The 27979-nt window shown below is 31.1% G+C and overlaps 3 protein-coding genes across 13 annotated transcripts; all 3 read right to left on the reverse strand.

Moving 5' to 3' along the window:
* Nucleotides 1-80: 80 nt before the first annotated feature.
* On the reverse strand, nt 81-27963 carry Sidl (SIDL trafficking protein particle complex subunit 10). 7 transcript variants are annotated; one of them, XM_074258241.1, is made up of 14 exons: nt 27904-27963; nt 27206-27402; nt 24518-24640; nt 12125-12342; nt 11873-12066; nt 11611-11806; nt 11420-11531; nt 10773-10960; nt 10476-10694; nt 9642-10396; nt 8896-9559; nt 8364-8822; nt 7966-8287; nt 81-280 (listed from the first exon to the last, which is right to left on the reverse strand). In XM_074258241.1, the coding sequence occupies exons 2-14, from the start codon at nt 27276-27278 to the stop codon at nt 162-164; spliced, it is 3642 nt and encodes a 1213-aa protein (XP_074114342.1). In that variant the 5' UTR covers nt 27279-27402; nt 27904-27963; the 3' UTR covers nt 81-161. The 7 variants fall into 7 exon arrangements, with proteins under 7 accessions (XP_074114342.1, XP_074114350.1, XP_074114332.1 ...); XM_074258249.1 differs by lacking the exon at nt 27904-27963 and adding an exon at nt 27879-27895; XM_074258231.1 differs by lacking the exon at nt 27904-27963 and adding an exon at nt 27824-27888.
* LOC141537359 (uncharacterized) lies at nt 12349-23980 on the reverse strand. 5 transcript variants are annotated; one of them, XM_074258334.1, is made up of 4 exons: nt 23092-23980; nt 22891-23022; nt 21934-22771; nt 15226-20123 (listed from the first exon to the last, which is right to left on the reverse strand). In XM_074258334.1, exons 2-3 carry the CDS (start codon nt 22988-22990, stop codon nt 22611-22613), a joined length of 261 nt encoding a protein of 86 aa, XP_074114435.1. In that variant the 5' UTR covers nt 22991-23022; nt 23092-23980; the 3' UTR covers nt 15226-20123; nt 21934-22610. The 5 variants fall into 5 exon arrangements, with proteins under 5 accessions (XP_074114411.1, XP_074114435.1, XP_074114421.1 ...); XM_074258310.1 differs by adding an exon at nt 12349-13787 and having other exon boundaries at nt 19843-20123; nt 21934-23980; XM_074258320.1 differs by lacking the exon at nt 22891-23022.
* LOC141537378 (uncharacterized) lies at nt 14311-17699 on the reverse strand. The gene is made up of 2 exons (XM_074258346.1): nt 14878-17699; nt 14311-14512 (listed from the first exon to the last, which is right to left on the reverse strand). The coding sequence occupies exons 1-2, from the start codon at nt 15189-15191 to the stop codon at nt 14509-14511; spliced, it is 318 nt and encodes a 105-aa protein (XP_074114447.1). The 5' UTR covers nt 15192-17699; the 3' UTR covers nt 14311-14508.
* Nucleotides 27964-27979: the final 16 nt, after the last annotated feature.

Genomic DNA, 27979 nt, shown 5'->3' on the forward strand with positions numbered 1-27979 from the left:
GCCCATAAAATTGCATTTTCAGATAAACAAAAACTGAATGGAATTTGTAATTAAAATTATGATTCAGAAAAAAAAATATATAAATAGTTACAAAAGCCTTTATTTATTTTATTTTATAATTGTTACATGTATTGAAGAGATTTCCTACTTAATAAATAAAATTAAGTAGAATAAGCTGGTAGAACATGAACTTGCTGTGCTTTACTTGCGTTATAAATTTGTCCTAGACAAAAAGGTTCCAATCTTGGGCCAGTTTTGAGACTAGTACTTTGGTTCACATCTGCAATAAAAGATATTTTGTTTTAAATCATAAATAAGACCATTCGGCAGCCGAAATAGAAGATTTCTCGAATAAAAAAAAAAAAAAAAAAAAAAAAAAAAACATATTTTTTATCAAATAATATTGATAATAATATACAACTTCTGTTACAATCAAACAATGACATCAAAACGAATATAAAGGAGAAATTTAATTAAATTTTTCTGAAAAAATAGGTAATTATTGGCCTAGATTGATGGTGAGGTATGCAAATTAAAGTTTATTTAATCAGCTCTCAGAAGCAATTTACAAAAATCTTACAAGTTATCGCATTCAGTAATTATTTCGCAAAAAAACATTTATTTTTCCAATTTCAATAATTTAGAAATGAAAGCAATTTGAATTCTTCAAAATCCTCAAAAATCGGAAATTTTACTGTTTTTTTGCGAAATAAGTATACAAATTAAAACTGATTAAATGAGCTTTTTAATATGACATTGAATTTAATATGATATCGTATTCAATTGTTATTACACGGAAATACGGTAAAAGTGACAATTTTTGCGAATTTTTAAAATTTTTGAATTGCTCTCATTTCTAAACTAATTGACAGATTTGGTTCATCTTAGAACTTTAGCTCAGAAATCGTCCTTAGAATGAGTATGTTACGTTTTATTGAGACCCGTATGGAATTGCAGGAGTTACGGAAGAGACAAGGCAGTATGTATTGATTCATTTACTATTAATTGGAGTAACTTAAATTTCTTTCTTTTTCCTCCCTTCTCTCTAATCCTAAAAACTTAAAAAAAAAAATTAGGAAAACGGTTGACCCTAAAGACTATCCCTGCAACTCCTTGCTAATTCCATACTTAACCGCTAAAAATTGCACTTATTACGTTTTTCAGCTCCTCGAGCTCAAAAATATAATTTTCTGGCCGCTTCGCTAAACAAAGTTGCCACATGCCGGCTACGTCGAGCAGAAAAATAGTATCCACACCTTGGCCAGTAAATAAGAAAGCCTCAGATCACATGTTTGTCAACCTCGGCTTCGCCTCAGCCAACAATTACATGTGATCTGAGACTTTTCTTATTTTACTGACCTAGGTATGTAATATACTAGTTCGTGTCATTTTGAGCTCTCCGAGCTCAAAAGTCTGCTATAGGTTTAATAAAACACTATTTTTTTTTATTTTTTAACCACAATAACTTTTGAATGAATGAAACAATCTTCGAGCGGTTAGCGACATTCAACGTAGATTTTAAAGTCTCATAAATAATCTTTGTATTTAAATTGATCGAACAAGGAATTTCGAAGTAATTCCAAAAAAACACTTTTTTCAGTTTTCTTTCGACAACGATAACTCTCGAACGAATAAACCGATTTTGACTAGGCTGGTGGCGATCGACGTGCTTTTTTAATGTTAAGAGCCAATTAGTTTTTTAAATCGATTGGTAGAGCCGTTTAAAAAATCTTCCAAAAAAACCACATTTGAAAAATTTTTAACTTCCCGCTAAAAATCTCAGATTTTCAAAAATCGGGAAGTTATTGTTTTCACCCCGTTTTGCAAAAATCGAGTTTTCATCAGATCTCGACGTTTGAAGGTCACAGGAAGCTTCCCTGACTACCCCCGCGATGTTGTCACTGTGTGTGTGTGTGTGTGTGTGTGTGTGTGTGTGTGTGTGTGTGTGTGTGTGTGTGTGTGTGTGTGTGTGTGTGTGTGTGTGTGTGTGTGTGTGTGTGTGTGTGTGTGTGTGTGTGTGTGTGTGTGTGTGTGTGTGTGTGTGTGTATTAGGGTGGGTCAAAAAAATCGAATAATTTATTTTTGACTTTATACTCTGAAAAATAGGTTCGTAGACACCTAAAAAGAATTCTCTCAAGTATAAGCTCTTAATTATAACGGGAAGGTCCTCCGCTTTGCGGGTTTCTATTTTTCGAATAATCAGATAAAAAAATTTATATCTCGCTTCCAACTGCTTGGAAAAATATTCCGTAGCATAGATTTTGTGAGAAATTGAATGCTTTACAAAAAGGTCTCTTATGACTTTTTCAAAAACTCAACCGATTAAAAGATATTCATAGTTGAAGTTTGGCTATTTTAAGGAAAATATTCGTTTTTATTATGAATTTTATAAGTCGATGAAAAAAATTATTTCGGATTGCGGAACTCATGATTTTGTAGGAAATTTACTGCTCTACAAAAATGGTCTCTTATGATTTTTGATTAAGTGAAGCCGTTACGAGATATTCATCGTCAAACATTAACGAATATCAATATTTCCAGTTTTTGATCAATAATTCGATAAATTTTAATTTAAACTATGAGTTTCAGGAAAATTTACATAAATTTGAGTTTCGATCGATAAAGAAATGTTATAAACAACAATTTTTTTAATATTGTTTTCAGTCTTGAGCTTGTTTGATTGCATTAAAACAAGAAATTAGAGCATTTTTTTCGACATATAGCCAATGATTAGTTTAATTTGAAGTGAATGACATATTTCTTTGTCAAATTTAATATGAAAAGTATTGAATCAAGTAAGAAACAACCAGTATTTAACTTTTTATAGATAAATTTTTTATTGAATTATCAATTGCAATATAATTGTCTATATTTTTAACATAACAGTACGCTATTACTATAAATAATTTCTTTTATTACAATTTGGGAATGTTTTTGATGTTCTTTGACAACTTGCAATAAGTACTGGAATTGTTCTTCATTTTTGTCAAGCATTGATTATATTCACTGACTAATGCAACAGCTCGCTCTGCTGAATCATTGACAACTTTTAGTTGTTGAAAGTATTCTTTATTTTCGAGATAACTCTCATTAGTAGGCCATAATTCAACATCGACATCAAGAAAGTCATACGGTAGATCGAAGATTTTGAAAAGATTTAATGACTTTTTAGACACAAAGTCACTCAGAGTTCTCTGCGCCAATGAATTCAAATCTTTTTAGCAATTACAAATCTTTTAGCTTTAGAATCTGTACCTTCACGAGTATTAACAGCTTCAACAATACTTTTTTTTCCTTCTAATGGAACGCCATCGTCAAACAGTGATAAAATGGCAAGTTCATCGCTCAAATACCATAAGTGCGAAATCATTTTTTCACACGTAGCTGAAGAAATCAAAGGATTGATATGTTTGTACTCCAATAAATTTTTCATAAACTGCAAGTCATGATAAGCAGCAGTTGTTGCAGAAGTTGATGAAAACCAAGCTTTTAAATACAATGTGACTATAAAAATACAGAAATGACGAAGACCATGCAATTCTTTCTGAGAGAGTTTGAATTCATCTCTGAATAGATACATTTTCAAACTATAAATGGCCTTAGCCATCCATCTAGCATGATGAACAGTACCAGGACGTTTGAAAGAAATCTTTTCTTGAGGCATTTCTCCAAGGAAAATCAATGATAATTCCAATAATTCTTTATCTAACTTATTATAACATTTCTTTATCGATCGAAACTCAAATTTATGTAAATTTTCCTGAAACTCATAGTTTAAATTAAAATTTATCGAATTATTGATCAAAAACTGGAAATATTGATATTCGTTAATGTTTGACGATGAATATCTCGTAACGGCTTCACTTAATCAAAAAATCATAAGAGACCATTTTTGTAGAGCAGTAAATTTCCTACAAAATCATGAGTTCCGCAATCCGAAATAATTTTTTTCATCGACTTATAAAATTCATAATAAAAACGAATATTTTCCTTAAAATAGCCAAACTTCAACTATGAATATCTTTTAATCGGTTGAGTTTTTGAAAAAGTCATAAGAGACCTTTTTGTAAAGCATTCAATTTCTCACAAAATCTATGCCACGGAATATTTTTCCAAGCAGTTGGAAGCGAGATATAAATTTTTTTATCTGATTATTCGAAAAAATAGAAACCCGCAAAGCGGAGGACCTTCCCGTTATAATTAAGAGCTTATACTTGGAGAGAATTCTTTTTAGGTGTCTACGAACCTATTTTTCAGAGTATAAAATCAAAAATAAATTATTCGATTTTTTTGACCCACCCTAATATATATATATATATATATATATATATATATATATATATATATATATATATATATATATATATATATATATATATATATATATATATATATATATATATATATATATATATATATATATATATATATATATATATATATATATATATATATATATATATATATATATATATATATATATGTGTGTGTGTGTGTGTGTGTGTGTGTGTGTGTGTGTGTGTGTGTGTGTGTGTGTGTGTGTGTGTGTGTGTGTGTGTGTGTGTGTGTGACTATGTAACTCGTTTATAACTTTTGAACGACTGAACCGATCGGAACGTACTAAACGGTGTTCTCAAGAGTTACCTCGAACTTAGATTTCCTGAGAATTTAAACCGATTCGGATCGATAGATTTTAAGAAATCTTGAAAAATCTCAAAAAAATAAGAAAAAAATCATTTTTGAAAGTGGTTTTTTTGAAATATCTTTTAAACGGCTCTATCGATCAACTTCAAAAACTGATCCGCCCCTAAGATTGAAAAACCACGCCGATTGTCGCTAATCCGGTCAAAATCGGTTGATTCGTTTGAGAGATATCGTGAACGAAAGAAAATCGAAAAAAGTGTTTTTTTGACATAACTTCGTTATTTCTTCTCGGATTGTTTTTGATGATATAGAATAATTTTTAGAGCTTAAAAAAATCGCGTCGATCGCCGCCAAAAACGTAGAAATCGGTTGATTAGTTCGAAAGATATCGTCAATAAAAGATTTGAAAACAAGTGTTTTTTTAACATAACTCCGACATTTTTTGGAATAACTTTTAAACGGCTGCACTGATCGATTTCAAAAACTAATCAGCTATTAGCATGAAAAAAAATACGTCGATCGCCGTCAAGCTGGTCACAATTGGTCAATTCGTTCAAGAAATATCATGAACAAAAAATAACCAAAAAAGTGTTTTTTTGGAATTACTCCAAATTTCCTAGTTTTATCAATTCAAACTTGAAGATTCATCATGAAACTAAAAAAATTGCGTCAAATTCTGCCAACCGCGTAAAAATCGGTTGATTTATTGAAAAGTTAGTGCGGTTTGAAAATTTAAAGAATATTGTTCTATGATACTTCTATCAGACTTTTAAGCTCGAAGAGCTCAAAATAACACATGAATTGTATTTTTGAGCTCGAAGAGCTCAAAACCATCATTAGTGCAGTTTTATACACCTAGGAATGGAATTAGCGGGAAGTTGAACGGATGGCCTTCAGGGTCCACCGTATTTCTAATTTTTTTTTGTAATTTTATTGAGATTTCTCCAAATCTACCAGTTCGAATCGGTCCAAAATGTATTCAAAATCTAAGTTTATTCAAGCTCATTCGCATGGTGCCAATTGTGATAAAGTCGGTGAAGCCGTCCATAGGTTATAAGAGGGTTACACACACACACACACACACACACACACACACACACACACACACACACACACACGCGCGCGCGCGCGCGCGCGCGCGGACATCATTGCGAAAAAATTCGGGGAAGCTTCCTAGGATCTTAAAACGTCAAGATCTGATGTGAACTTGATTTTTGAAAAAAGTGTTAAAACCAATAACTTCCCGAATTTTGAAAATTTTCAATTTTCTTAGCGGGAAGTTAAAAATCCAAACAGATCAGGCTTGTGGGATTTTAGTAGTTCTAAATTGGAGTAGTAAGCCATGGTACCCTTTATGGCTATCGTTACGAAAATATTGACGTTTTTAACCCAAATGAAAAAATAGTCTTAGATTATTCAACATCAAAATTTAATGATGGAGTAAGGTACAGTTCTTTAAATACTATTTGATCTGCTTCATCATTAATATGTGACAAAGATATAGGAAAAAATCCCTTAATATCGAGACTACTGAAGGCCGCTTACAATATTCAACCTGCTAGACCTAAATATGATAGAATTGTAAAAGGTAAAAATGTTTAGTAATTAACAATTAATGACAAGATTTTTCATAATAATTGCTATAAATTTAATAAATAAATTAGTAACAACTGAACTTTTCTGCTTAATTTGTTCTTTAACTAATGGAGAATAAGGAATTCTTGAGTATTTTCATTATATCTCCATTAATTTATATATTATAATAATTTTGAGAATGAAAAACCAGGTAAGAATAACCAAATTACAGAGGACGTATATTTAAAAATTAAAAAAAAAACAAAACCATGTCTGTTTTTGTGAGAATAAGTATAATAGGAAAAAAAAAAAAAACACCATTCGGCCACACCCAAAATGGAAGGTAGATTTCATAGAATAAATTATCATCTTGTCTCAATAACTATTATAGGAAATTAAATGAAATTTATTTTAACATACACAAGTAGGTTGTACTACTCATTGCCTGAAAATGGTTTAATTGAACTCTTAACTTCAATAAAATAACTAATAATTGGCAAAAAGTTAACGTCATATATGTCACATTAGAGGTAATTTTGTAAACTTTCACATTAACTCATCGAAAATGAGCTATCTTTTTTCTATCAAAAGATATACATAAATAAAGTCACCGAAAACGTAATTTTTACTATTTTGATCATTTTGAAGAGCTACTATTTCTGAACTAATCGATGGATTTCGCTCATTTGAAGGCTCATGCAAGCTAATTGTGCAAGGAATTTGTATAGTAAATTTTAGTAGGATCTGTTGAGAATTCTCCATAGTATCTCATATTTTAGATTCAAATTTAATGAAACAAAATTCATGAAAATCACACTCAATCTAAATCCAAAAAATTTTTTTCATGTCGATAATTTCGATTTTTCATGATTTATTGCAATATTGGGGTTTTTCGCAATTTTTTCGAATTTTTACGGCTCAACGGACTAATTAACGTTTAGATTTAGATTCAGTAAATTGAAATACATAAAAATCATACTTGATCCAAGTTCATAAAAATTTTTTCATCGCTGTGACTGCAGTTTTTCACAATTTTTTGGTTTTTTTCGAGGTATTTGCATTCTACTCAAAACTGGAGGGTGACCGGGCTAAACGGACTCTAAATTCGGATTGAGCGGGTCAAAATACATGTCCGTAAGTGGGTCCAGACAACTTTTTTTTTGTGTGCCGGTGTTATAAACAGATATGAACAGACATGGTCATGTACGATCAGACCTGAACGTATTTAATACTTCAGACATGATCATATCTAACATCAGACATGATCAGGCCTGAATGTATATAACGCCTCACACATGATCATGCATGAACAGGCATGGTCATGTTTAATTTCAGACCTGATCATACATGAAAAAGCATGGTCAGGTCTGATCATTTTTTCCCGGACATGGGTCTTGTTGCAAATACTTGTAACAGTTTTAAATTGCTAGCACCTGCTATAAGTTTTTGGCGCTAAAAATGCGTCAGAAACCATCAAGCCATTATAACATGAGTAAGTTATACACAATTCTCCACTCAGTTTCTTGTGACATGATCTTCTGCAAGGCACAGACTTTAATGTAGACGCTAAAAACTAAGAGTTTTGCACAAGGCTCTGCAACAGAAATCTTGCTCAAGCACGTGCTCCTTGGGTATATCGTGATTATTTGTTAGCAATGAATTATATTTATTTCATCTATTTTTTTTTTTTTTTTCGTGCGGATATATTCATTTATTTTAATCAAGATTTGAGATAATGAAACTTACCATTTCTTATTTCTAAAGCAGGTATGTAACGAGACAACCGAACTATGGGAAGAGGCAAGTATCCATTTTTCAATGGCATAATATCTAGAGTCACGTTCTGTTCATCACAAGTATCAAGTGTTATAATCCCTGCCGTACGACCGCAGATAGCCCACATTGATTGATCATCCAAAACCTCATACATGAGTTGAGGCAAAGTACTCAAATGAACTTTAGGCAATATTCGTGTTATATTTAAGTGAAGATGGCATATACTCCCAGAACGACAAAATTCACCAGCATTTCCATTAGCTTTTACTTTCGATGTTACAGTGAATATGGACTAAAAATACTATTGTAAATTAATAATGAAAAGATGTATGAATTTTCATGGAATAATAAATTTTTTAATTTCTTACGACATAATTCGAAATCTCGAAGCATCGATATGTGTTATTTGACCTCTCTAATTTTAGAAGTTTGTTTATTTGAAGAGGATCGTCATTAATATTGGTTTCACATAAGTCATCTGTATGATCAATCATAGAATATTTTACATTAAAATCAATTTTTAAAGGATTTATTATGGTATAATTTCTTCCCAATTTCATTTCCCACAAATATGACACTTTGATTCCATTTCTGATAACAAATTTTTGACCTGAAATAGGATTAAGACTCGTAAAATTTATAACTAAAGGAGTGTTTATCGTCAATTCTGGATCGGTCAGTTGCAAAGGTTTTTTTGTAAGGCCTGTAACAACGATCTGTAGAAATTTTCTTTCTTTGATTGTATGAACAGTTAAGGACGACATCAAAGGAGGTTCAAAATTCAGTAGTATACTTTCTTGAGCACTCCAAGGTGATTGAATATATATCTATGAAACAAATTTTATTAACATAATCATTAACATAAAATATGAAATGTAGAAATATGAACTTATATAATACTTTGTGTTCCATAAATGACGAATCTTTTTTTGGTGGTAGTTCAGAATAAACCTGCAACTGCACTTTAATTATTTGCCACGGTTCATACTCAGGTAATACAATTTCTGTCTCATTGGATGTACTTTCCGTACTATTAGCACGTTTTATCATCAAGCCCCGTGATGTCCATAATTTTATTTTGGTATCTTTTTGAATTTTTACACTACCATTAGATATTATCAACTCAGTATTTTGAACAACACCCGCAACTAGATCTCGACTATTAATTGAAATTGATGGTTGTGTCTTCATAATTTTATAATGTACTTGTGGTTTAATAAGTTCAGATTGAAATATTAATTTTTCATTAATAATTAGTGATAATCGGTTGATTCGGTAAGTTCCGGGTTTATTATCAACTATGGAAATCTTCAAGTTGTTCTCACCAGATTCTATTTCAAATCTATTTTTGTCAAGTACTTCGTTTACAACTTCATCTACACATGTACTAAATTTTTCACTTTTTTTTCTATCAGTTTGGTTAATAAGTTGCTTTACGTTTTTATTTATTATACCAACAGATTCAATACTCATATCTTCTCTAAAATCTATGTACGGATAAACTTGTAATTTAGCAAGCTGAGAGTTCTCTTGTTGCAAGCTTTTTTTAGTCCATTCAGATAATCTGTAAAAAAAATGTAAGAGCTTTTTTTCTTTTTTAATTTACAACCATATATTTAAGTGATAAAATTCAATTATATACATACAAAGTTATTTGAGATTCCGAATGACATTTTAATTTTGAATCAGCATTAATTTCAAGAATTTTTTCTACAGAAATAGATGCACGGACGTCTTTTATGGTTGTTGGAAATAGTGACTTTAAAGAAATATTCACATTCACAATAAAATTTTCTATAACTTTATCAATGATATTCACATTTATTTTTAGTATCTCAAAACAATGATCTAATTCAATAAATAATGGCTTAGCTACTGGGAATACTTTGGTATGCGTCAACATTTCTTCCAAGTAAGTTTTTCGCGTGGCTATGTTCAACACTTTGGAACAAGCAATTAGACAAGACATTTTTATGTATTTTTTTGAATTATTCATTTTTTTATAATATTCAGTTAGTTTCAATTGAGTTTTCAATGCTAACAAATTCCAGCCTTCATCAGTATATGTTTTTAAAGCATCTAATAAAAAGGTAACAGCTGTTTGATTTTCATCTAAGCTACTGTAAAATTGTGCTAATTCTTTTCCGATATATCTGGCTGATCTGATTCTTCCTATATGTTTGTAAGTTCCCATAGCTAATTCTGAATACTCTAAAAATTGTTTTGTAAAAATCTCATTAGATGACAATGCGCTCTTAAATTTGTTGGTATATAAAACTTCCTCTTGAGTTTCAATGTATGTATTTAATCCGGCTATAAGATAAATAACCGTATGAAGCTGTTCACTAGTTGGCTTTGGAATATGAGGCATAAGACCACATAATTTTCCTAATTTACCTAACTAAACATCATAAGAATCTTATGAAAATTTATATACTTTAAAAATTTTTACAAATGAAATGTCATTTAAATTTATTTACCTTTTTACTTGCCAGAGCCCATAAATCAGCTGTATATAGAGAGCAAAGATCAAGATGTTGACTGTTATCTGCTGATATCAATAATGTTTGACAAACATCTAAAATTTCTAATGCACAAAGGATTGACCAACATTCCACTGATCCATCTGGTAAACTAATTTCTAGTATCCGTAATTCACTCAAAGTATTATATATAAACAATAAGCAGCGTCGAGCAATCTGCCGATTTTTCAAGAAAAATTAATTTCAACGCAAATGATAAAAAATAATAATAAAAAAAAAGACTCTTATGCCAACCTCCCATGGCTGTTTAAGCAAAAGAAGTATTGCACATTGTCTGCTGAATAAATAGTTTCTGAAATCTAATAATGAAACTTTTTCATTAGCAATCAACTCTCGTAAGACATTATCCAAGCTTTTCTTCAAGTTCACCGCTCGCCAATCATAGAATGGATTTTTAAATGTATCTAACCAAGATGGAGTTTCTATAAATAAATTTGTTATTATACCTGAACTAATAGTAAGTTACCATGAAATTATACAGTTATGAATCAAAAACTGTTCTCAATAGTTTTTGATATCACAAAAAAAATGTTTAAGCATTGCAAATTAAACTTTTTAAACAAAGTATTCAATAGTTATACCGTTCTATAATCTTTTATATTATTTACTTCAATAATATAGTTATGATAATTGTAAATACAAATGAATACTGTTTTTTCCGTCAGACTCTGGATTAAAACTGATTAAATTTGAAGACTTTTAGCGATACCATTTTCAGATAAATTAGAACACAATCATTTGTTTAATTTTCAAGTTCTGACAATAAAATAATATAATTGATAAAAAAAAATGTTATTGTTCTAATTCTAAGTATAACATTTGACTTCAATTTGGAATGCATATAAATTTTCGTTAATGTGCATATTAATCATAATACTAACCTCCAACATCACAGTTGAGAATAAATTGAGTAAATAACGCGTCAAGTTCATCATACTGCACTAAAGCTTCATCGTATATGCCTAACATTTCCAAAATAAAAGCAAGTTTTTCCTATTTGAAGATGAAAAATAAATATTCATGAAAACTCTTTAACTTTTTAAAAATTATATGATTAACAACCAAATTAAACCTGAAGAATAAAGTATTTACAAAAACTCCAGTTTTTTTTATTTCGGCATTCTCTTCGTTCTCTGATAATTTCTTGAAAATGTATAAGTTGTCTATCATAAGCAACTAGTAGGAAATGCTGAATTCTCGATATAAATCCTCTCCAAGATTCAGCTGAACGTGACTCAAACTTTGTTGGATTTAAAACAGACAAACATCTATAAAGAAAAATATTACTTATTACGAATTACAAATAATTATTTGTTGGTTGATCATATATTTACCTATCACCGTGTTTTATCGCAAAATCATTGCGAATTTTGTCGAGAACTGTTGTTCGGGGTATGATTTTACTAGTTTTTTTACTGTCATAAGTATCTACAAGAACAATCATCCAATCTTGAATATTATGTTGATTTAAAACTTTCAGCCAACTGTCAATATCATCTTTTAATGATAGTTTATATGCGTCCATATCCTACAATGAAATACATTTAAAAATACTATTCCTTGAAGATCTAATTGATTCGACTTACCGCGCATTCATTTATATAAACATGAAATACTGGTTGCTTCATTAAATTTTCATGAGTACATGAAAACAAATTGTCAGCAGAGAACGGTACAAAAGAAACTTTAAGTCTCACTGATTTGACAGGTCGACTATAAGATCTGCGCCATTCAACTGTGTCAGAAGATATACTATTGAGTATGTTATCCTTGATGGACAAAAATAGATCTTCATTACCAGCATCTATATCGTGAATATGATAATCGTTAAAAAAATTTTATAACTTAGTTTTTCATAATAAAGTAATAATGATCAGCACAAAAAAACACTACTTTACGATAAATAGATCTTAACTTCAATAAAAGTACTCTTTTATAAAAAGATGTAAATAAAATATTTATACCGGTAGACTTGGTGAGCAAGAAAAAATTTCAGATCTTTGAAAAAAAAAAATTAAGGGAACAAAAAAAAATCGAAATTTTTTAGAGAATTTTGACGGGCTGTATCTCAGTGAGAAATGGTTTTATTAAGGATTTAAAAAAAATAAATAAATAAAACGATGAACCCTCTAGGCCCTCTCTGCAATTTTTCACTAATTTCGAATGATAACCACTATAAATTTCACTTGTTACGACGTTTTTGAGCTCTTCAAGCTCAAAAGTCCAGTTTGTATTCAATGAAAACACTTCTTCGAAAACATTTGAAGTGCAATAACTTTCAGAAAATCAAGTTGTAACAGTTTTTTTTGCTCGACGGGCAAAAAGCGTCAACTTTCTGCCCGCTATGCCAAACGAAGTTGCCACTTTTTGCCTTCGTCGAGCAAAAAAATAGCATATACTCCTCAGGAAGTAAGTAAGAAAGCCTCAGATCAACGATTACATGTGATCTGAGACATTTCTTACTTTACTTCCCTCGGCGTGTAATATACTATTTAGGCTGCACAGTTGACTCCTTAATTAATTATAAATAAACTACAAAATACAAAAATGAACAACAACCAAATTAATTAAAGGGCCCCACAAGGTTTATTATCACGGTTCCTGGGACCGGTCCAGAGCAGAGAGCTTATCTTAGGGTTAGAGAGAGTGGAGGGAGGTGCTGTTGAAATAATAAATAATTAATTAACAATGGATCCAAAATTGAATGTTAGAAAATATTTATTAAAATTTAATGAATCAAACAATTGTCTTCAAACAAATTAAATTTCTAATAGTTAATAAATCGTTCTCTCAGTTTACATATCATTGTATATAATTATGAAATGATCAAACGAGCCTGCCGAAGGCAGGCGAAGTTCGATCGTAATTATATGAAGAGCCTCGTTCGAAGAGATTACATAAGTAATCGACAATATATCATCATGTAGTTACCTTCGTTCACGCTAGATGTCACAACTTTCAGAGTCCTGTAGAATGTTCTGAGGGGGTTATTCTACTTATTATTATTAATAACGTGAAAACAATTTAAATATTATTACTACGTTTATTCAAATACTTAGAAAAAGTTACACCGGTATTCATGTATATAATGTCTTGCACCAGAAACAAGGTATATTATATGTAGATTTATTTTACGCCATAGCTGTGGTAGCTGATTTGCTTTAGTACTTTCCTCTGGCCAGTAGTGGGCGCTTTGTTTGAACTTCCTGCCTGTAGAGGCGTGACTGAGGATTCAGTGCCGCCACAGTCCTGTAGTTGTTCACCATGTAGTTGTTTAGAAACAACAATTTTTATTTTTATATGAAATTTTTTTTTTTTTTAATTTTGTGATATGAACATATGCAAAAAGAAAAGAAAAAGATACAATAACATGTAAATTATAAGTAAAAAACATAATTAATTAAGAATACTCAATAAATATTGATGTATTACAGCTTTAGCAAAAACTTGATTATTTATCAAGAGTGGTCTGTTATAAACTTTTGCAAACATTTTTGAACTATTAGACCAACCTACTGTTATTATAATGATACTTAAATCTACTCCTTTTGAAAAGGCTGTTGATGTGGCAGTGTGTCTAGTAGAATGAGCAGAAAAGATTGTGGTATCAATCCCACTTTCTTTAAGTATTGTCTTGACCCATCTGCTTATCGTTTAACTACCTACTTCATTGTGAGGTTTTTTAATACTTAAAAATAGTTTTTCTTTCTTATCTCTAATTTTTGAAGTTACATTAAGGGGTTATATCAACTTGCGAGGTAGAAAAAACGCGTTTTTTTGTGAATTTTTTCCAAAGAGGCATTTTATTTTATACATTAATGGAAAAAATGTACTTCAACAGAATTTAATGTATTTTAACAATCAGTGGTTTATTTAAAAAAATATTGGATCCCCTAGCTCCTGTAGATGATCTGCGGAGAGACCTCCAAAAAAAGGTACTTGGCGGTGAACAAGATATCTCTGGTCCAAATTATCTGAAAACCAAAAACCAAAAATATTTAGTTTTGTAATAAATAAGTACAGGTAATGATCGAAGGTCTAGTCAAAATTTTGATTTTTGACAAAATGGCGGCCGTTCAAAAAAAAAAATTCAGTTTTTCATGCAAATTTTTCACTTAAAAGTGGCTTAAAAAATCGAAATTATTGTCCAAAACCTTATTCCTTCGATCATTACCTGAAAAATATATCTGAGTAAGTCGTGTGAAAATTTCAAACCGATCGGTTTAGCAGTTTTGGAGAAATTTTGTTCACCGCCTCTGAAAACACGGTTTTGAGATAAACGCGTTTAAAGTTTCGGGAACGATTTACACTAAATTAAAATTTTTTTTTTTCAACTTACATCGTGTCATCTATTCCAGCACCATAAGAGGAACCCTCTGCTTCATCGTTTGCCTCCAAAATGTTTAACTGTTGTTGTCTACGAGCCATTCTTCCCTCGCGCGTCGACCCTTGCGCTCTTGCGTCCGAAATTGAGATGCGCTCTGCGTCCTCTTTACTCACGTAGGAATGAGCATTGGGTCCAAGTGATAATCCCATAGCACTCATATAATAAAGCAGAGATGTTTTACCTTCATTAAAGACCCCGGCTGCAATGTTTGCAGCTATTTCCACAATTTTAGAGCCAGCTGGAATAATTTTGGAGTTATTTTCCATATCAGCTGATTATAACTTTCATTATTGTTCTGGGTAAAACCACCAACGCATCGTTCCAATAATTTTTTGTTACTTAGATCTTCGTAAATTGAAAAAATAGCTGTTGCAACATCAGATGGTAAGGCCTCATAATTATGTTTATAGCTGGGCAAAGTTCCCAAGGCTCACGCTTTTTGCCACGAACACCACGAGTTTTCTCCTATAGGACAATTATCATGCTGAGGGTTTTCATCTGTAGAGCAGTTATGGAAATAAGATGCCCAAATGGCTTTATACATATTGTCAACAGAATCACAGTGTCTTCTAATCGCTAAACCATAGTAAACAGTTAATTTATCAATAACTTTCCCAGTCAATTTACCTTTGCCACCAACTTTTTTTTTTTTTTTCCATTCTTATCTTTCATTTCTTCTACTGTATTATTTACTATGTCTCTTAGCCGTTTGCCCATTCTTTTTTGAACATGCCCAATACATTCTTTCTTCGTTACTTCTGTCTCACCATAAGGAGCAGCCTTCAAAATCCCCGAATAGGTTTTAGAGTCACCATCACCGATGTAGTTTCTAAAACGAACTTGATACTTTTCCAATGAACGTTTGAACATGGTAATAACAGCATCAACTTCCATTATTCCTGATGACCCATCGTGGTTAGCTGAGCATACGTCTTTATGCTCTGCCCGCCATTCCTGATATTCAGCAGTATCCTTGTGAGATTTCCAAGGCTCGCATTGCTTACAGTAAGAGCTTTTAACTAAAAGATCAATTATTTTTCCACTGTAGTATCCAATTAGAGATGTAACTCCAAATAGAGAAGTAAATCCCCTTTTTTTCCAAGTCCCATCTCCCGAGACTGTTAAATCACTCTTATGTTCATCACCCTGCTGTTCAGACGTGGCATCCATTTCCTCAACACAAGCTTTTTTTAAAAGTTTATCTGTAACTACTGACACACATTCATGGATATTTTTAACGATCATATCATATGAAGTTTGGAGCAAAAAAGCTGGCATGTCCATTAGCCCACAAAATTGAGTAGCACCTTTCAAACCTAACCCAAGGGTTCTCATCACAAATATAAAGCGTCGATTTATTTCATACGAGTGTTTGACAAAGTTACAAGAGTTTATACTACGAGGACTACATTTATCACATAAGATAACAATTTTAAAACCAAGTCCACGTTCTGATGCTGTTTCGAATTTTACTGGCTCATGGCAAGTTTTACACAATACATATTCACTAATAGCCGTAAACGCAGTTATAAAATTTAAAATTCTATATTCAACTGACGTATCGGGAGTTACACATATTTCCTCTTGCGCTTTAAATTTTTTTGCTGAGGCGTTGAAACTGCTCTCATCATATTCCACGATTTTCGGATTAAGGGGCACACCTAGTGTGAAATTTCGAAAAAGTCGATTTTTTTTTTTTTTTCATATTTCGGTAGATTACACCTTTAAAAATAACATATTAAAATTTCAAATCGATATATCAAATAGTTTTTGAGTTATAACATTTTAAAGAGCAGCCGCTCGGCAGCTAGAGTGTCATTAGCTGCGAGACGTACCTGAAGTATTGTTCAGAGTCTACTGTCTCTTCCAGCCCCTATAACACGATTCCAGTTTCTATTGTTGGCTCTCAGGTATACAAAAATATATCATTATAATAATTTCTACAAATTTCTAGAAATTTTTCGTTTACTGCCACGTAAATTATTTTCGGAGCCAGACACATTTAGTCTCATTGTGATCGTTGTATCGAGCGCATCATAATTTTACACGTGCTATTTTCTTGAAAATGAGTGATCAATCTTCATATTCAAATAAAAAAGAAACTCACAATGTTCCTAAGCATCGATCAATTGCGAAAAAACGCAAGTTTACCGGAAATAGATTTACATTTGAGCAATCTACTGCGAATACCAGAACGTCCGCAGAAAAGCTATTACAAAATAATGACAATAATGTTGTGATTGACCCATCTCATGGATATTGTATTTTGCAATTTTTATCAGTTTTTAGTGCAATTAGTAATTTAGTGGTGTGTAAAACCTGTCAAAAAAAAGTTACTTTCAATCAAGCAAGTTCAAGAGGCCTAGGGTTCAAAATTGCTATTATTTGTGAATGTGGCAATTCGTATATTAATTCTGGACCAATGATTAATAACGCATTTGAAATAAATAAACGTATTGTTGCTGTGATGCGTCTATTGGGCATCGGAATAAATGGGATAAATCTTTTCTGTGGATTAATGGATTTAGCATGCAAATTTTACGACCAAACTTTTGCGGGATGTTTTACGAATTTACAGATTGCAGCCGAAACTGTTTGTAAGCTCAGTATGCAGCAAGCTATAAATGAAGAAAAAGAGCTTACATTAAAGAAAGAAAATTCGGAGACAAATTTGACTGTTAGCGGCGATGGTACCTGGAAAAAACGTGGCCATACTTCCCGTTTTGGAGTAGTTACGCTGGCAGGAAAATACAGCAAGAAAATTCTTGATTCATGCGTAAAATCTACATATTGTCAGAGTTGTGTTTTTGGAAGAAAAAAAAAGATAGCGAACCTGAAGATTATGAGGAATGGCTATCATTACACGATGAAGAATGTGATGCCAATCATAAAGGATCTGCCTCAAAAATGGAAGTGGATAGTGTAAAAGACATGTTTGGTCGTTCCATTAGTAAATATGGTGTAAAATATACCCGCTATATTGGTGATGGTGATAGCGCTACCCACAAAGGACTTATAGATTTGAATCCTTATGATATTCCTGTTGCTAAATTGGAATGCTATCTACATGTGAAAAAATAATGGGAACACGTTGCCGAAGTGTAAAGAACATTAATAAGAAATTAACAATACTCAAAACAACAATGAAAGCTACAACGGTTTACTTTGGCACTTTTCACCCACGCATCTTCATAATGGCTTCAAAACTATTGAATTGTCAAATAATTTTGCAACTGCAATATTTAATGACGGTTATTCGTCAATTTTGAAGATATTCAATGTAATGGGAGTGATAGTTGGACCTGCAGCAAGAGATTTTGCGGCTCTTAAGGACGACACGAGAATACGAATCGCTGATTATCGCCAAAGGGCTTCTTCAAAAGAAGGTCGATCATCTCGAAGAAAAGCTTCTTCAGCTGAACAAGCCCTTTTCGAAGAAGAGGAAGGTGTATTATATGGCCCTGGAATAGCAGATTAGCTGTAAATATGATTTTAAACCACTTATAACAGTGGAAACGATCATTTTATCTTTAAACGCGTTTTTCTCGAAACAGCATTTTCCGAATTTGCTGCAGTGATTACTCAAAAACAAATGATCCGATCACTATCGAATTTTTTTACATGTTCTATATATAGTTCTCCGTACAATGACCTATCGATTTTTTGATCTGATCAAAAATCGAATTTTCGCAGGCCACAAACGACCAAAATTTTAGGTAAAATTCGACTATTTTTTTAAAACGCCGCCATATTGTCAATTTTTGATTTTTTTTTTTATCGTAGGTCATTGTACAGACAATATTATCTAGTTTAACGAGATATTTTTTTTTAGATTTCATCCACGGAGAAGGCCGGAATCACTGCAGCAGTGAAGGACCTTTTTTTTCGCGCCGTTAGAGATCGACGATAACTTAAAAAATATTTAATTTTTTTCTACAAAAATTTCATTATGTATTCTTAAAACATGTATAAATATATTCTTAAAATTTTAAAATAATTGATAAAGTATTTTTTTTAATAAAAATTCCCAAAAATCACGTTTTTTTTAGGCCGTTACACTAGGTGTGCCCCTTAAAAACGTTCTTCCGTTTCTTTCTTCGAGACAAAATTTCATTGGAATTTCTACGAGTTTTTCTGCTAATTTTACGAGGCATTTTTGACTTTAATTAATTAAACTATACACACTGAGAAATATATAAACTGAGCACAAACACAACTTGTCCACGTGAAAGATCACTTCTAACTGATGAGTTCACATATTTTTAACCTAAAATTCCTCAACATAAGTTTCAGGTATAAAGTAGATCTTTTGTATTATTATATTAATGTCTCAAACACAATATAAATCGAGAACAAAAGGATAGAAGCTACCAGAAACAGCTGCTACTCCGGCTCGTGCTCCGCCTACTTTCGAACGCTTGGAGACGTTCTTACTAATACGTTCATATCTCTGAAACTAATTGTCGGATCGATTTGAAATTTTCAGAGAATATTCTTGAATATATGTACATTCAAAAAATGAAAAAACAATCGATTTTTTGAAAATCACAAGTGGATATAACCCCTTAATATATTCTAGTCAGGTTGATGCTACACATAGCTTAGGTTTCTCTATAAACTTTGGTATAATAAGAGTAGGTTGATCGCGACCTGGACCAGAAGTTTTAATTAAGTTTAAAATCTTAATTTCAATGCCATTATCTCTTATAATAATATTTTTTATATTAATATTTGCCAAAATTTGAGCGCTGTGAGCTGTACATAGTGTCAATAGTATTATTGTCTTTTTTGTTAATTTTTCTAATGACAAAGTAATATTTTGGTGTTATAGGTCTTATCTTAAAAACACCTTTTAAAAAGCGACTTATCATTGGACTTTCTCCAATTTTATCATTTGATAATAATGATACTGCTGACCTATATGTAGTGAGGGTTCCATATGAAGCGCCCTCATTAAACTTTTGAGTTAAAAACTTCAACATTATTTTTTGTTCTGGATTAAAAAAGTCAGAACCCGATAATTTGCAATATTGATGCCATTGTTTTAATCTTGAAGCATATTGCTTCATAGTGCTATCTGACAGAGAAGCTATTAAAATGTCCGCAGTTTTCACTGGAGCTCCTCTCCTTATATATGCCTCGCGGACACTCTGCCTGCAGTTAAACTCAATTGATTCGCCCTGGGATGTTGTTTCGTTCTACAAGAAGATTATAATAATTTAGAATCAGGTTTAAATCTTATTTGCTTACTAACTAGTAAGGATAAAAAAGTGGGTACCATGGCTGATTAGGCCAGTCTGATACCACTATAATTCCTGAAGCTTTATCAGTCTTAATTTTTACAAGAACTCTAAGGATCAAAGAAAAAGGTGGAAAGGCATAGAAATTTAAATTGATCCAGTTAACTATAAACGCATCAATTTCTTCCGCGTTAGTACAAGGAAACCGTGAAAAAAACCTTTCGCACTTTATATTCTGACTAGATGCAAATAAATCTATCTCTACATTCCCAAAATTTTCTATAATTTTTTTGAATGCAAAATTTGCCAATTCCCACTCTGTGTCCTCATTTTTTATTCTGGATAGAGAGTCTGCTTCTATATTATCTTTTGAGGCAATATATGAGGCAAACAAGAAAATTTTTCTTTCTTCTGCCCATTGCCAGATAGACCTTGCTAATAGATTATATTTCTGAAATTTAGTTCCTCCCATTTTATTTATATAAGAGATGGCAGTTGTATTATCTACTCTGAGTAAAATTTGACAGTTCCTCATACCGTCTGCTAAAGATTCTAAAGCTAGCTTTACTGTATATAATTCTTTGTAATTAATATGCCAATGTTTCTGATTATGATTCCAAAAACCGTAAATTTTATTATTAGACTTATCAGTTGCCCCCCAGCCTGAATTAGATGCATCAGTAAAAATTGTTCATTTAAAGTCTCCTGTTTTTATGAAACTTTTCCCATCTATTACTCTATTTTTCCACCATAGTAAATCTGGAATGACCGTGGAAGGTATTTTGATCATACTATTATAATTATTATTGTTTTTTGATAAGGCCAAAAGCTTTTCTCTTTCAATAATCTTTGTATATAACCAACTATAATCTAATGCTGGACAAGCTGCTACCAGTTTACCTGTTAGCTGGGAAAACTCTAAAATTGAAAAATTTTCTTTTTGACAAAATTCTGATAATAATTTTCCGAGCCTTTCTCTTTTTTCCTCAGTGAGTTCTACAGTATATTGGTTTGAATCAATAATAAATCCTAAAAACTTACATCTATAGCTCGGTAGCAAGTTACATTTTTTTTTATTTATTAAAAACCCTAAAGATTTTGAAAATTTAATCGTTTCTGAGATATTTATTTGATATTTGTTAAAATTTTGTTCAATACACATAATATCATCGAGGTATATTACTGACGAAAACCCTATAGCTCTTAACGTTTTCATAACTGGTTTTAATTCTTTTGTAAAAACATGAGGACTGGTACAAAGACCAAAGACTAAGCACTTAAATTGATATAGTTTGTTCATGAAATAAAATCTTAATAATTTTCTACTTGATTCATGGACTGGAATTAAATAATAAGCATCTTTAATGTCTAATGTAGCCATAAAGAAATTTGGAAATACAAGTCTAGTCACTGTCCTCAGATCCTCTAATTTAAAATGTTTCGGATCCATGAACTCATTTAATTTCTTAAGATTTAAAATGAAACGATAAGAGCCATCAGGTTTCGGTACCAGAAAGAAAGATGAAATAAATTGGTCTGGTTCAAGTTTACACTCTTCAATTGCACCTTTTTGTAATAATTTTTCGACCGCTTCTTTATATCTTTCTAATTCTAGCTCTGGAATAATTACCTTAGGGATATTATATTAAACCACTTTTCTCGCGACTTCAATTTTATATTCTTTAATACAATTTAAAATAAATTTATTTGTGGTAATCTTTTGCCAGGAGGATAAGAAAAATCTAAGTCTACCTGCTATCGAACTTACATCGTCGTTTATTTGTTCTTGCTCTTGTACTTGTTTATCTTTTGCGACTGAACCCTGGGATTCATGAACTGTTGTTTCGACTTGAAGAAAAGCCGAGGTCCGGACTGATTCGCCTGACTCGAGAAGCCTGCCTGGTTGGAGAAAGACCTCTTCGCCGGCAGGCTTTTCCCATTTAAATGCTGCCTTGGGTTTTGGTTTCCTGCCTTGGATTGCTGGTACCTCATATTTTGGGTTAATTTATCCAGGGCTCTGGCTTCCTTGAGTTTATCTGATAGGTTCTTTCCGAATAAGAACTCGTCCGTCTTGGTAGTAGATATAACATCTTTACTCTGCTTGGTCATGCCAGGAAGAATAAAAGCTTTTCTCGATTCAGAAAGTCTGAAGTGCAAATCTGACAGTATTTTAGTCGCATCACTCAGTCTTTCTACGAAAACGAGTTTATCAATGCTCTCATCTTCTTCGAGTAACATCGATAATGCTGACCCTACCGCAGACAGCGCTGAACCAACTGATTTCTGATTTTCGGTGATAAATTTATCCCGTTTCACCGCTGATTTACCCAGGTTAGACCTCAAGATTGAGTTTAGGTGCACCATTTCTTGTTTTGGTACACCATTAGCTGTCCAATGTTTCCATCTTGCTGATAATGACGAGTGTAGTTTTATATCAATTGCTTTTTAGGCTAGTGGATCTTCGCTCAGGACCTTGAGAACCTCTTCGCTTAATGTTTTGATACAGCTCGCTTGCTCTGCGTTTAGCGACGGTGGTATTGGATCAGTTTTTTGATCTCGAATTTTATTTTGATCATCGTTTTCTTTTTCCTCGACTGATTCTTCATCTTAAAGCAAAAATGAAACAATGTCAATTTTATTTATTATTATTAATTAATTTTTTTGTTATTTAATTAATTAATTAATTAATTTTTAGTATGCTTTGCCTCTCGTGCAAATTCATTACTAAATAACTCTGAGATGTCTTGTCTCTCGTACAAGCTCCTCCGGTGTAAGGTCCAACAGCGTCCTACCTCTCGTGTAGGCTCGTTAGCCATCAACGCCATTTTGTTTTGCCGCCCGTGCAAACTCTATGGGACTAGGTCGTACTAGACATTACTTGTCTTGTGCAAGTTTTTATTTAATATTATACATATAAATATTTTACCTTGAAAATTAGCAAGTAAATCAGTCTCTTGCCCATCTTTTTGTGACGTATCAGACTCGGTGTCTGATACCTCTGGTTCTGACGGTTCTTCCAGCGGCTGTACAGCGTCTAATTGCTCTTGCATCAATTTTATCTGCTTTCGTAATTCTATGGCAATAGAATCGTTTTTTCTCTTCGATATATTTAATGTCTAATAAAACATACCACTAAAATAAATCAAACACTTTTTTGAAAAAATAATTTTCTTTAAAATGATATAAAAAAAGGTTGATATACGTCTTAAGTACTCTCTTACGACGTTCCTCTAGCGCACAACGAAAAGATATGAAGTGCGGGACGCAGCGGAGAGCTGATGGAAGGGATTTTTTCCCTTCGGGAACTCAAAAAGTTGTGACATCTAGCGTGAACGAAAGTAACTACATGGTGATATATTGTCGATTACTTATGTAATCTTAAGAACGAGGCTCGAAATATAATTAAAAAATGCTGCATCTAATTATGTATTATTATATATTAATAAATGTAAGTTTATAATTTACATTTGATGAGACATAGTTCTGTACATAGCTTTACGTTCAATCATATATAGCCCAAGGTAACTCAGGTCTAATCAGATCTAATCATATATAGACTTATGTCTATATATAAGCTTAAGCTCGTCTTTAAATTCGTATTGTTTCTCTAAGCTCAAGTATGCCATTTAAGCTGAATCTCTGTACAAGTTATAAAATTGAAAGTTATGATTGAATCTAATAAAAAACTTTAAATTGTTGTTTTTAAATTCCCGCGAAAAAAATTGAAAATTTTAAAAAGTTGGGAAGTTATTTGTTTTAGTCCGTTTTTCGAAAATCGAGTTTTCAATAGATGTCGACGTTTTGAGGTCCTAGGAAGCTTCTCTGGCTATTCCCTCGATGGTGTTCATACGTCTATATATATATATATATATATATATATATATATATATATATATATATATATATATATATATATATATATATATATATATATATATATATATATATATATATATGTGTGTGTGTGTGTGTGTGTGTGTGTGTGTGTGTGTGTGTGTGTGTGTGTGTGTGTGTGTGTGTGTGTGTGTGTGTGTGTGTGTGTGTGTGTGTGTGTGTGTGTGTGTGTGTGTGTGTGTGTGTGTGTGTGTGTGTGTGTGTGTGTGTGTGTGTGTGGCCGTATGTAAACCTCTAATAACTTTTGAACGGGTCGACCGTTCAAAAATATAATTTGTGAGTCATTTTGAGCTTTCCAAGTTCAGAAATCTATTAGAAGCTTGATAAAACACTATATTTTTAATTTTTAAACCGCAATAACTTTTGAATAAATAAACTTATTTTCACGCTGTTGGCGGCATTCGGTGCAGTTTTTTAAGCCGTATAAAGAATTTTTAATAGTCTAGACGCTACATTACCTTTTCGTAACCTTTTGAAGTCGGTAGACAAAATGAAATTATTTTTGTGTTTTTTTGACCGGCTAAAACTGAATATGGCAGTTATTTTTTCGAAATCCCAGGCCATCAATTGTATGTAACCGTCTGTTTAAACAATTGTTTAAAAAATTATTTTTTGGGAGTTGGTCATTTTTTTTTTAATATATTGGGTAATTTGAAGACGTAAGTAACCCTGTTGAAAATTTCCGATAAGATCCCATCAAAAGCGACAAAAGCCACTTAGAAACCCATAGATTTGATTGATTTCTACGTGGATTTTGTCCCTTTTGATGGGATCTTATTGGAGTTTTTCAATAGGGAAGTTACTCTTATAAAATTTTCCTAAAGTTGATCGTTTCTAAGTTATGAATTTTTGAAAATCGAAAATTCTCGATTTTCACAAACTTTGATGATTAATTACATACAAATAAATTCCGTAATACTAGATTTTATTTACATGATTAGACATGATTAGACAGGAATATTGTCTTAGTTTGGGCCTAAGAATTTTTTATCAATAAAAAATAAAAACTGTTTAAAAACTCACTTTGCTCTACCCCTTAGCCCAAAGCGGATAAGCACTACAAATAGATGAATCTAATGATAAAACTAAATTTGATAATAAAATTGAGTATTTAGCTAACATGAAAAAAAGATTTTTAGGCATTGCAATCATTCAAATAATGATCTTATTTTTGTTTCATTAATTTTAAGCAAAATGAGCATTTTTCTATTGAAATTAATAAGTTTTCAATCAAGAATGTATTTTGGTTTTTTTCTTATACTTACGTATTACTTGATAACAAAATAAATATAGAATTGAATCAGAGCAGCGCAAGTAGGTACCCACTTTGCCCTATCCGCTTTGCCCCAGTACACGTTTTTTTTGCTAAACAATTGTAAAATCAAAAAGGCCATTCAGCAGCCGAAATGGAAGTAGATCTCATTTTTATAATAATAATAATAATAATAATAATAATAATAATAATATATAAATTATATATATAAATTATATATATATATATATATATATATATATATATATATATATATATATATATATATATATATATATATATATATATATATATATATATATATATATATTATTATTATTATTATTATTATTATTATAAATATATATAAATACATACATATATAAACTTTTGAACTATATACATTTACTAACTCAACTCGACAAACTAAGTCAAAAAATGACTAAATTTTTTAAAATTTGCGCCATGAGGACGACTGCAATAGTTAGATTTTTATGAAATCTACTAAAAATACAAAGGGAACCGTCCGAACTTGTATCGAGTTACCACGTAACTCCTTTAGAGTTAAATGTTACCAAAATAATATGGTTTCATCAATATTATCAAAAGTGTAATAGTGTTCGAATCATCTGATGACACATTCCATTCGTAATTTTAACAAATTTAGCAATTTCTTTATTTTGTATTTTGTTACTTTCTGTCAAAATTCGAACACCCAATCAGAACTTTCAAGTACTCAGGAGTGTTCCCATGATCACTACAAATGCATACTTTGACATTCGCACTCAATGTCACAATAAAACAGCACCTACCTACTTTGGGTAAGGTACCCGCTTTAGGCTACCTTTCCCTAAGTATGGAATGAGCAGGAAATCGCTGAGATTGTAATTTTATTCTGAATACACTGATGGACATTTACGTCAGAATAAATTATTGGAATAAATATAAAATCTACTTTCATTTCTGATGGCAAGTTGGCCTTATTATTAGGTAGATTTAATAGAAATCTATTTATTGGATTGGTCATATAGAAATTTCGTCATATTATTATTTGAGTAGTTGAGTAAGGCTCAAAAAAAAACAGTGGTAGAAAAGTTTATGTATGTATATAAATGTAACATAACGCTGGTGCTGTGTTTACCATCGCGCCCATAATTATAAACGTATTTTAAAAAAACTATACATGTTTACTTATCAGATGATTATCTTGAACGAGTTCGAAGAATAAAATCGGAAAATTGTTCTAGAAATAATGACCATTTAAAATTTTTTAAATGTAAATATCGTCATTTCTGTGCCCTTATAAAAAAAAAAAAAAGAATTAAAAATGATCTCACATGTTAAATGCCCATTAGAGATAGTATTAAAAAGGATTTGAAAGATTAGAAAGTATTCAAAATGATTAAATATCAAATCATTTTGAATTTTTTCTAACTCTTTTTTTTAATGAGAGTGACTATATTTGTTAATAACTTTTGATTCAGAGATATTTTATTTGAAAAAGTGACCGCTCTAAAGCTAATGACATGCTATTTGATTTGACCTATAATACTCTTACTTTTAAAAAATTATTACATTAAATCTATTCTATAAAATCCACTTTCCGTCGCGGTTGAGGCAGAGTGTCGTTTTTTTTATTTTTATTTTCTACAGTATATAATTTAAAATGAACAGTAACCTCGCAATCAACGTATTTTTCAAATGAACACCTACATGCATTGAATTTTCTAAATATCTTTGGTTACTAGTAAGTATCTCAAAACTTTAATGTAGTTTTCTAGTTAAATATTATGAAGTATAAAAACTGAAAAGTTATTCAGATAGACATATAAAATAAAAATATTTACTATAAAATTATAAACTAATTTTATTTTATAAATAACTTCCAACTTACAAGTTACATTTGATTTATCCTCCAGTAAAGTATCCAATGTACATTTTTTATCATTTTCTGCTTCTTTCTCCATTGTCAAAACTTGAATTCTTATACTTTTTGAATAATTTCACATTTGAAGACTTAACTGTGAATAATGAGTATATAATAATTATCTTTCACAGCTGTGATTGTTTTGGCTACTATTGTTAGCATTCCTAAAATCAATGAGATATAACCATTATTCCACATGAATAAATATCTTTAAGAATTTAAACTATTATTGAGATTAAAAAAAAAAGAAATTTATAGATATATCCTTTCTAACAACGCAAGTAAACAAATATTGATATCATTATATTCGCTCGTTATAAGTATTTGATTCATGCAATTTAAGGATCAGTCATTATCAACACTGTGTCAAATATTTCAAGTGAGGTTAATGACGAGACACATAAACAACACAGAAAAACATTTGATTAATAATCTCAACGTTTATTTCTATTGAACTAATCGATTTTTTTAAATTAATTTTAAGCTTTTTGAATAATCAATAAAAATGCAAATAAACACCAAAAACAGAATTCTTGGAAATAAATTTTTAATTTTCATAAGACAATATCAGTGATCAATGATTACTTTTAAAAAATATCAAAAGTGGAAATGTTATAAACTAAAACATATTTTTAATTACTTCATTTCTCACAATAATCGTATACCTTGTTATTCATTTCACTTTAAAGCTAATATTTTCATAAAATAAATCCTCTAGAGCAAAAATATTTTTATGCAAAT

Source organism: Cotesia typhae, unplaced genomic scaffold (genome assembly GCF_013202065.1).
Source record: "Cotesia typhae breed Kobodo isofemale line unplaced genomic scaffold, CoteBio_Ctyphae contig_127, whole genome shotgun sequence".
Lineage (NCBI taxonomy): Eukaryota > Metazoa > Arthropoda > Insecta > Hymenoptera > Braconidae > Cotesia > Cotesia typhae.

What these genes read in the sequence shown, in the direction of transcription:
- LOC141537378 (XM_074258346.1), bottom strand. Translation starts at nt 15,191, where the DNA reads ATGGAAAATAACTCCAAAATTATTCCAGCTGGCTCTAAAATTGTGGAA.
- LOC141537359 (XM_074258310.1), bottom strand. Translation starts at nt 22,529, where the DNA reads ATGGTGCACCTAAACTCAATCTTGAGGTCTAACCTGGGTAAATCAGCG.
- Sidl (XM_074258241.1), bottom strand. Translation starts at nt 27,278, where the DNA reads ATGGAGAAAGAAGCAGAAAATGATAAAAAATGTACATTGGATACTTTA. An exon ending in GCGATAAAACACGGTGATAG is followed by an intron (nt 11,807 to 11,872) that starts GTAAATATATGA and finishes TTTTCTTTATAG; the next exon opens with ATGTTTGTCTGTTTTAAATC. An exon ending in TCGGAATCTCAAATAACTTT is followed by an intron (nt 9,560 to 9,641) that starts GTATGTATATAA and finishes TTTTTTTTACAG; the next exon opens with ATTATCTGAATGGACTAAAA.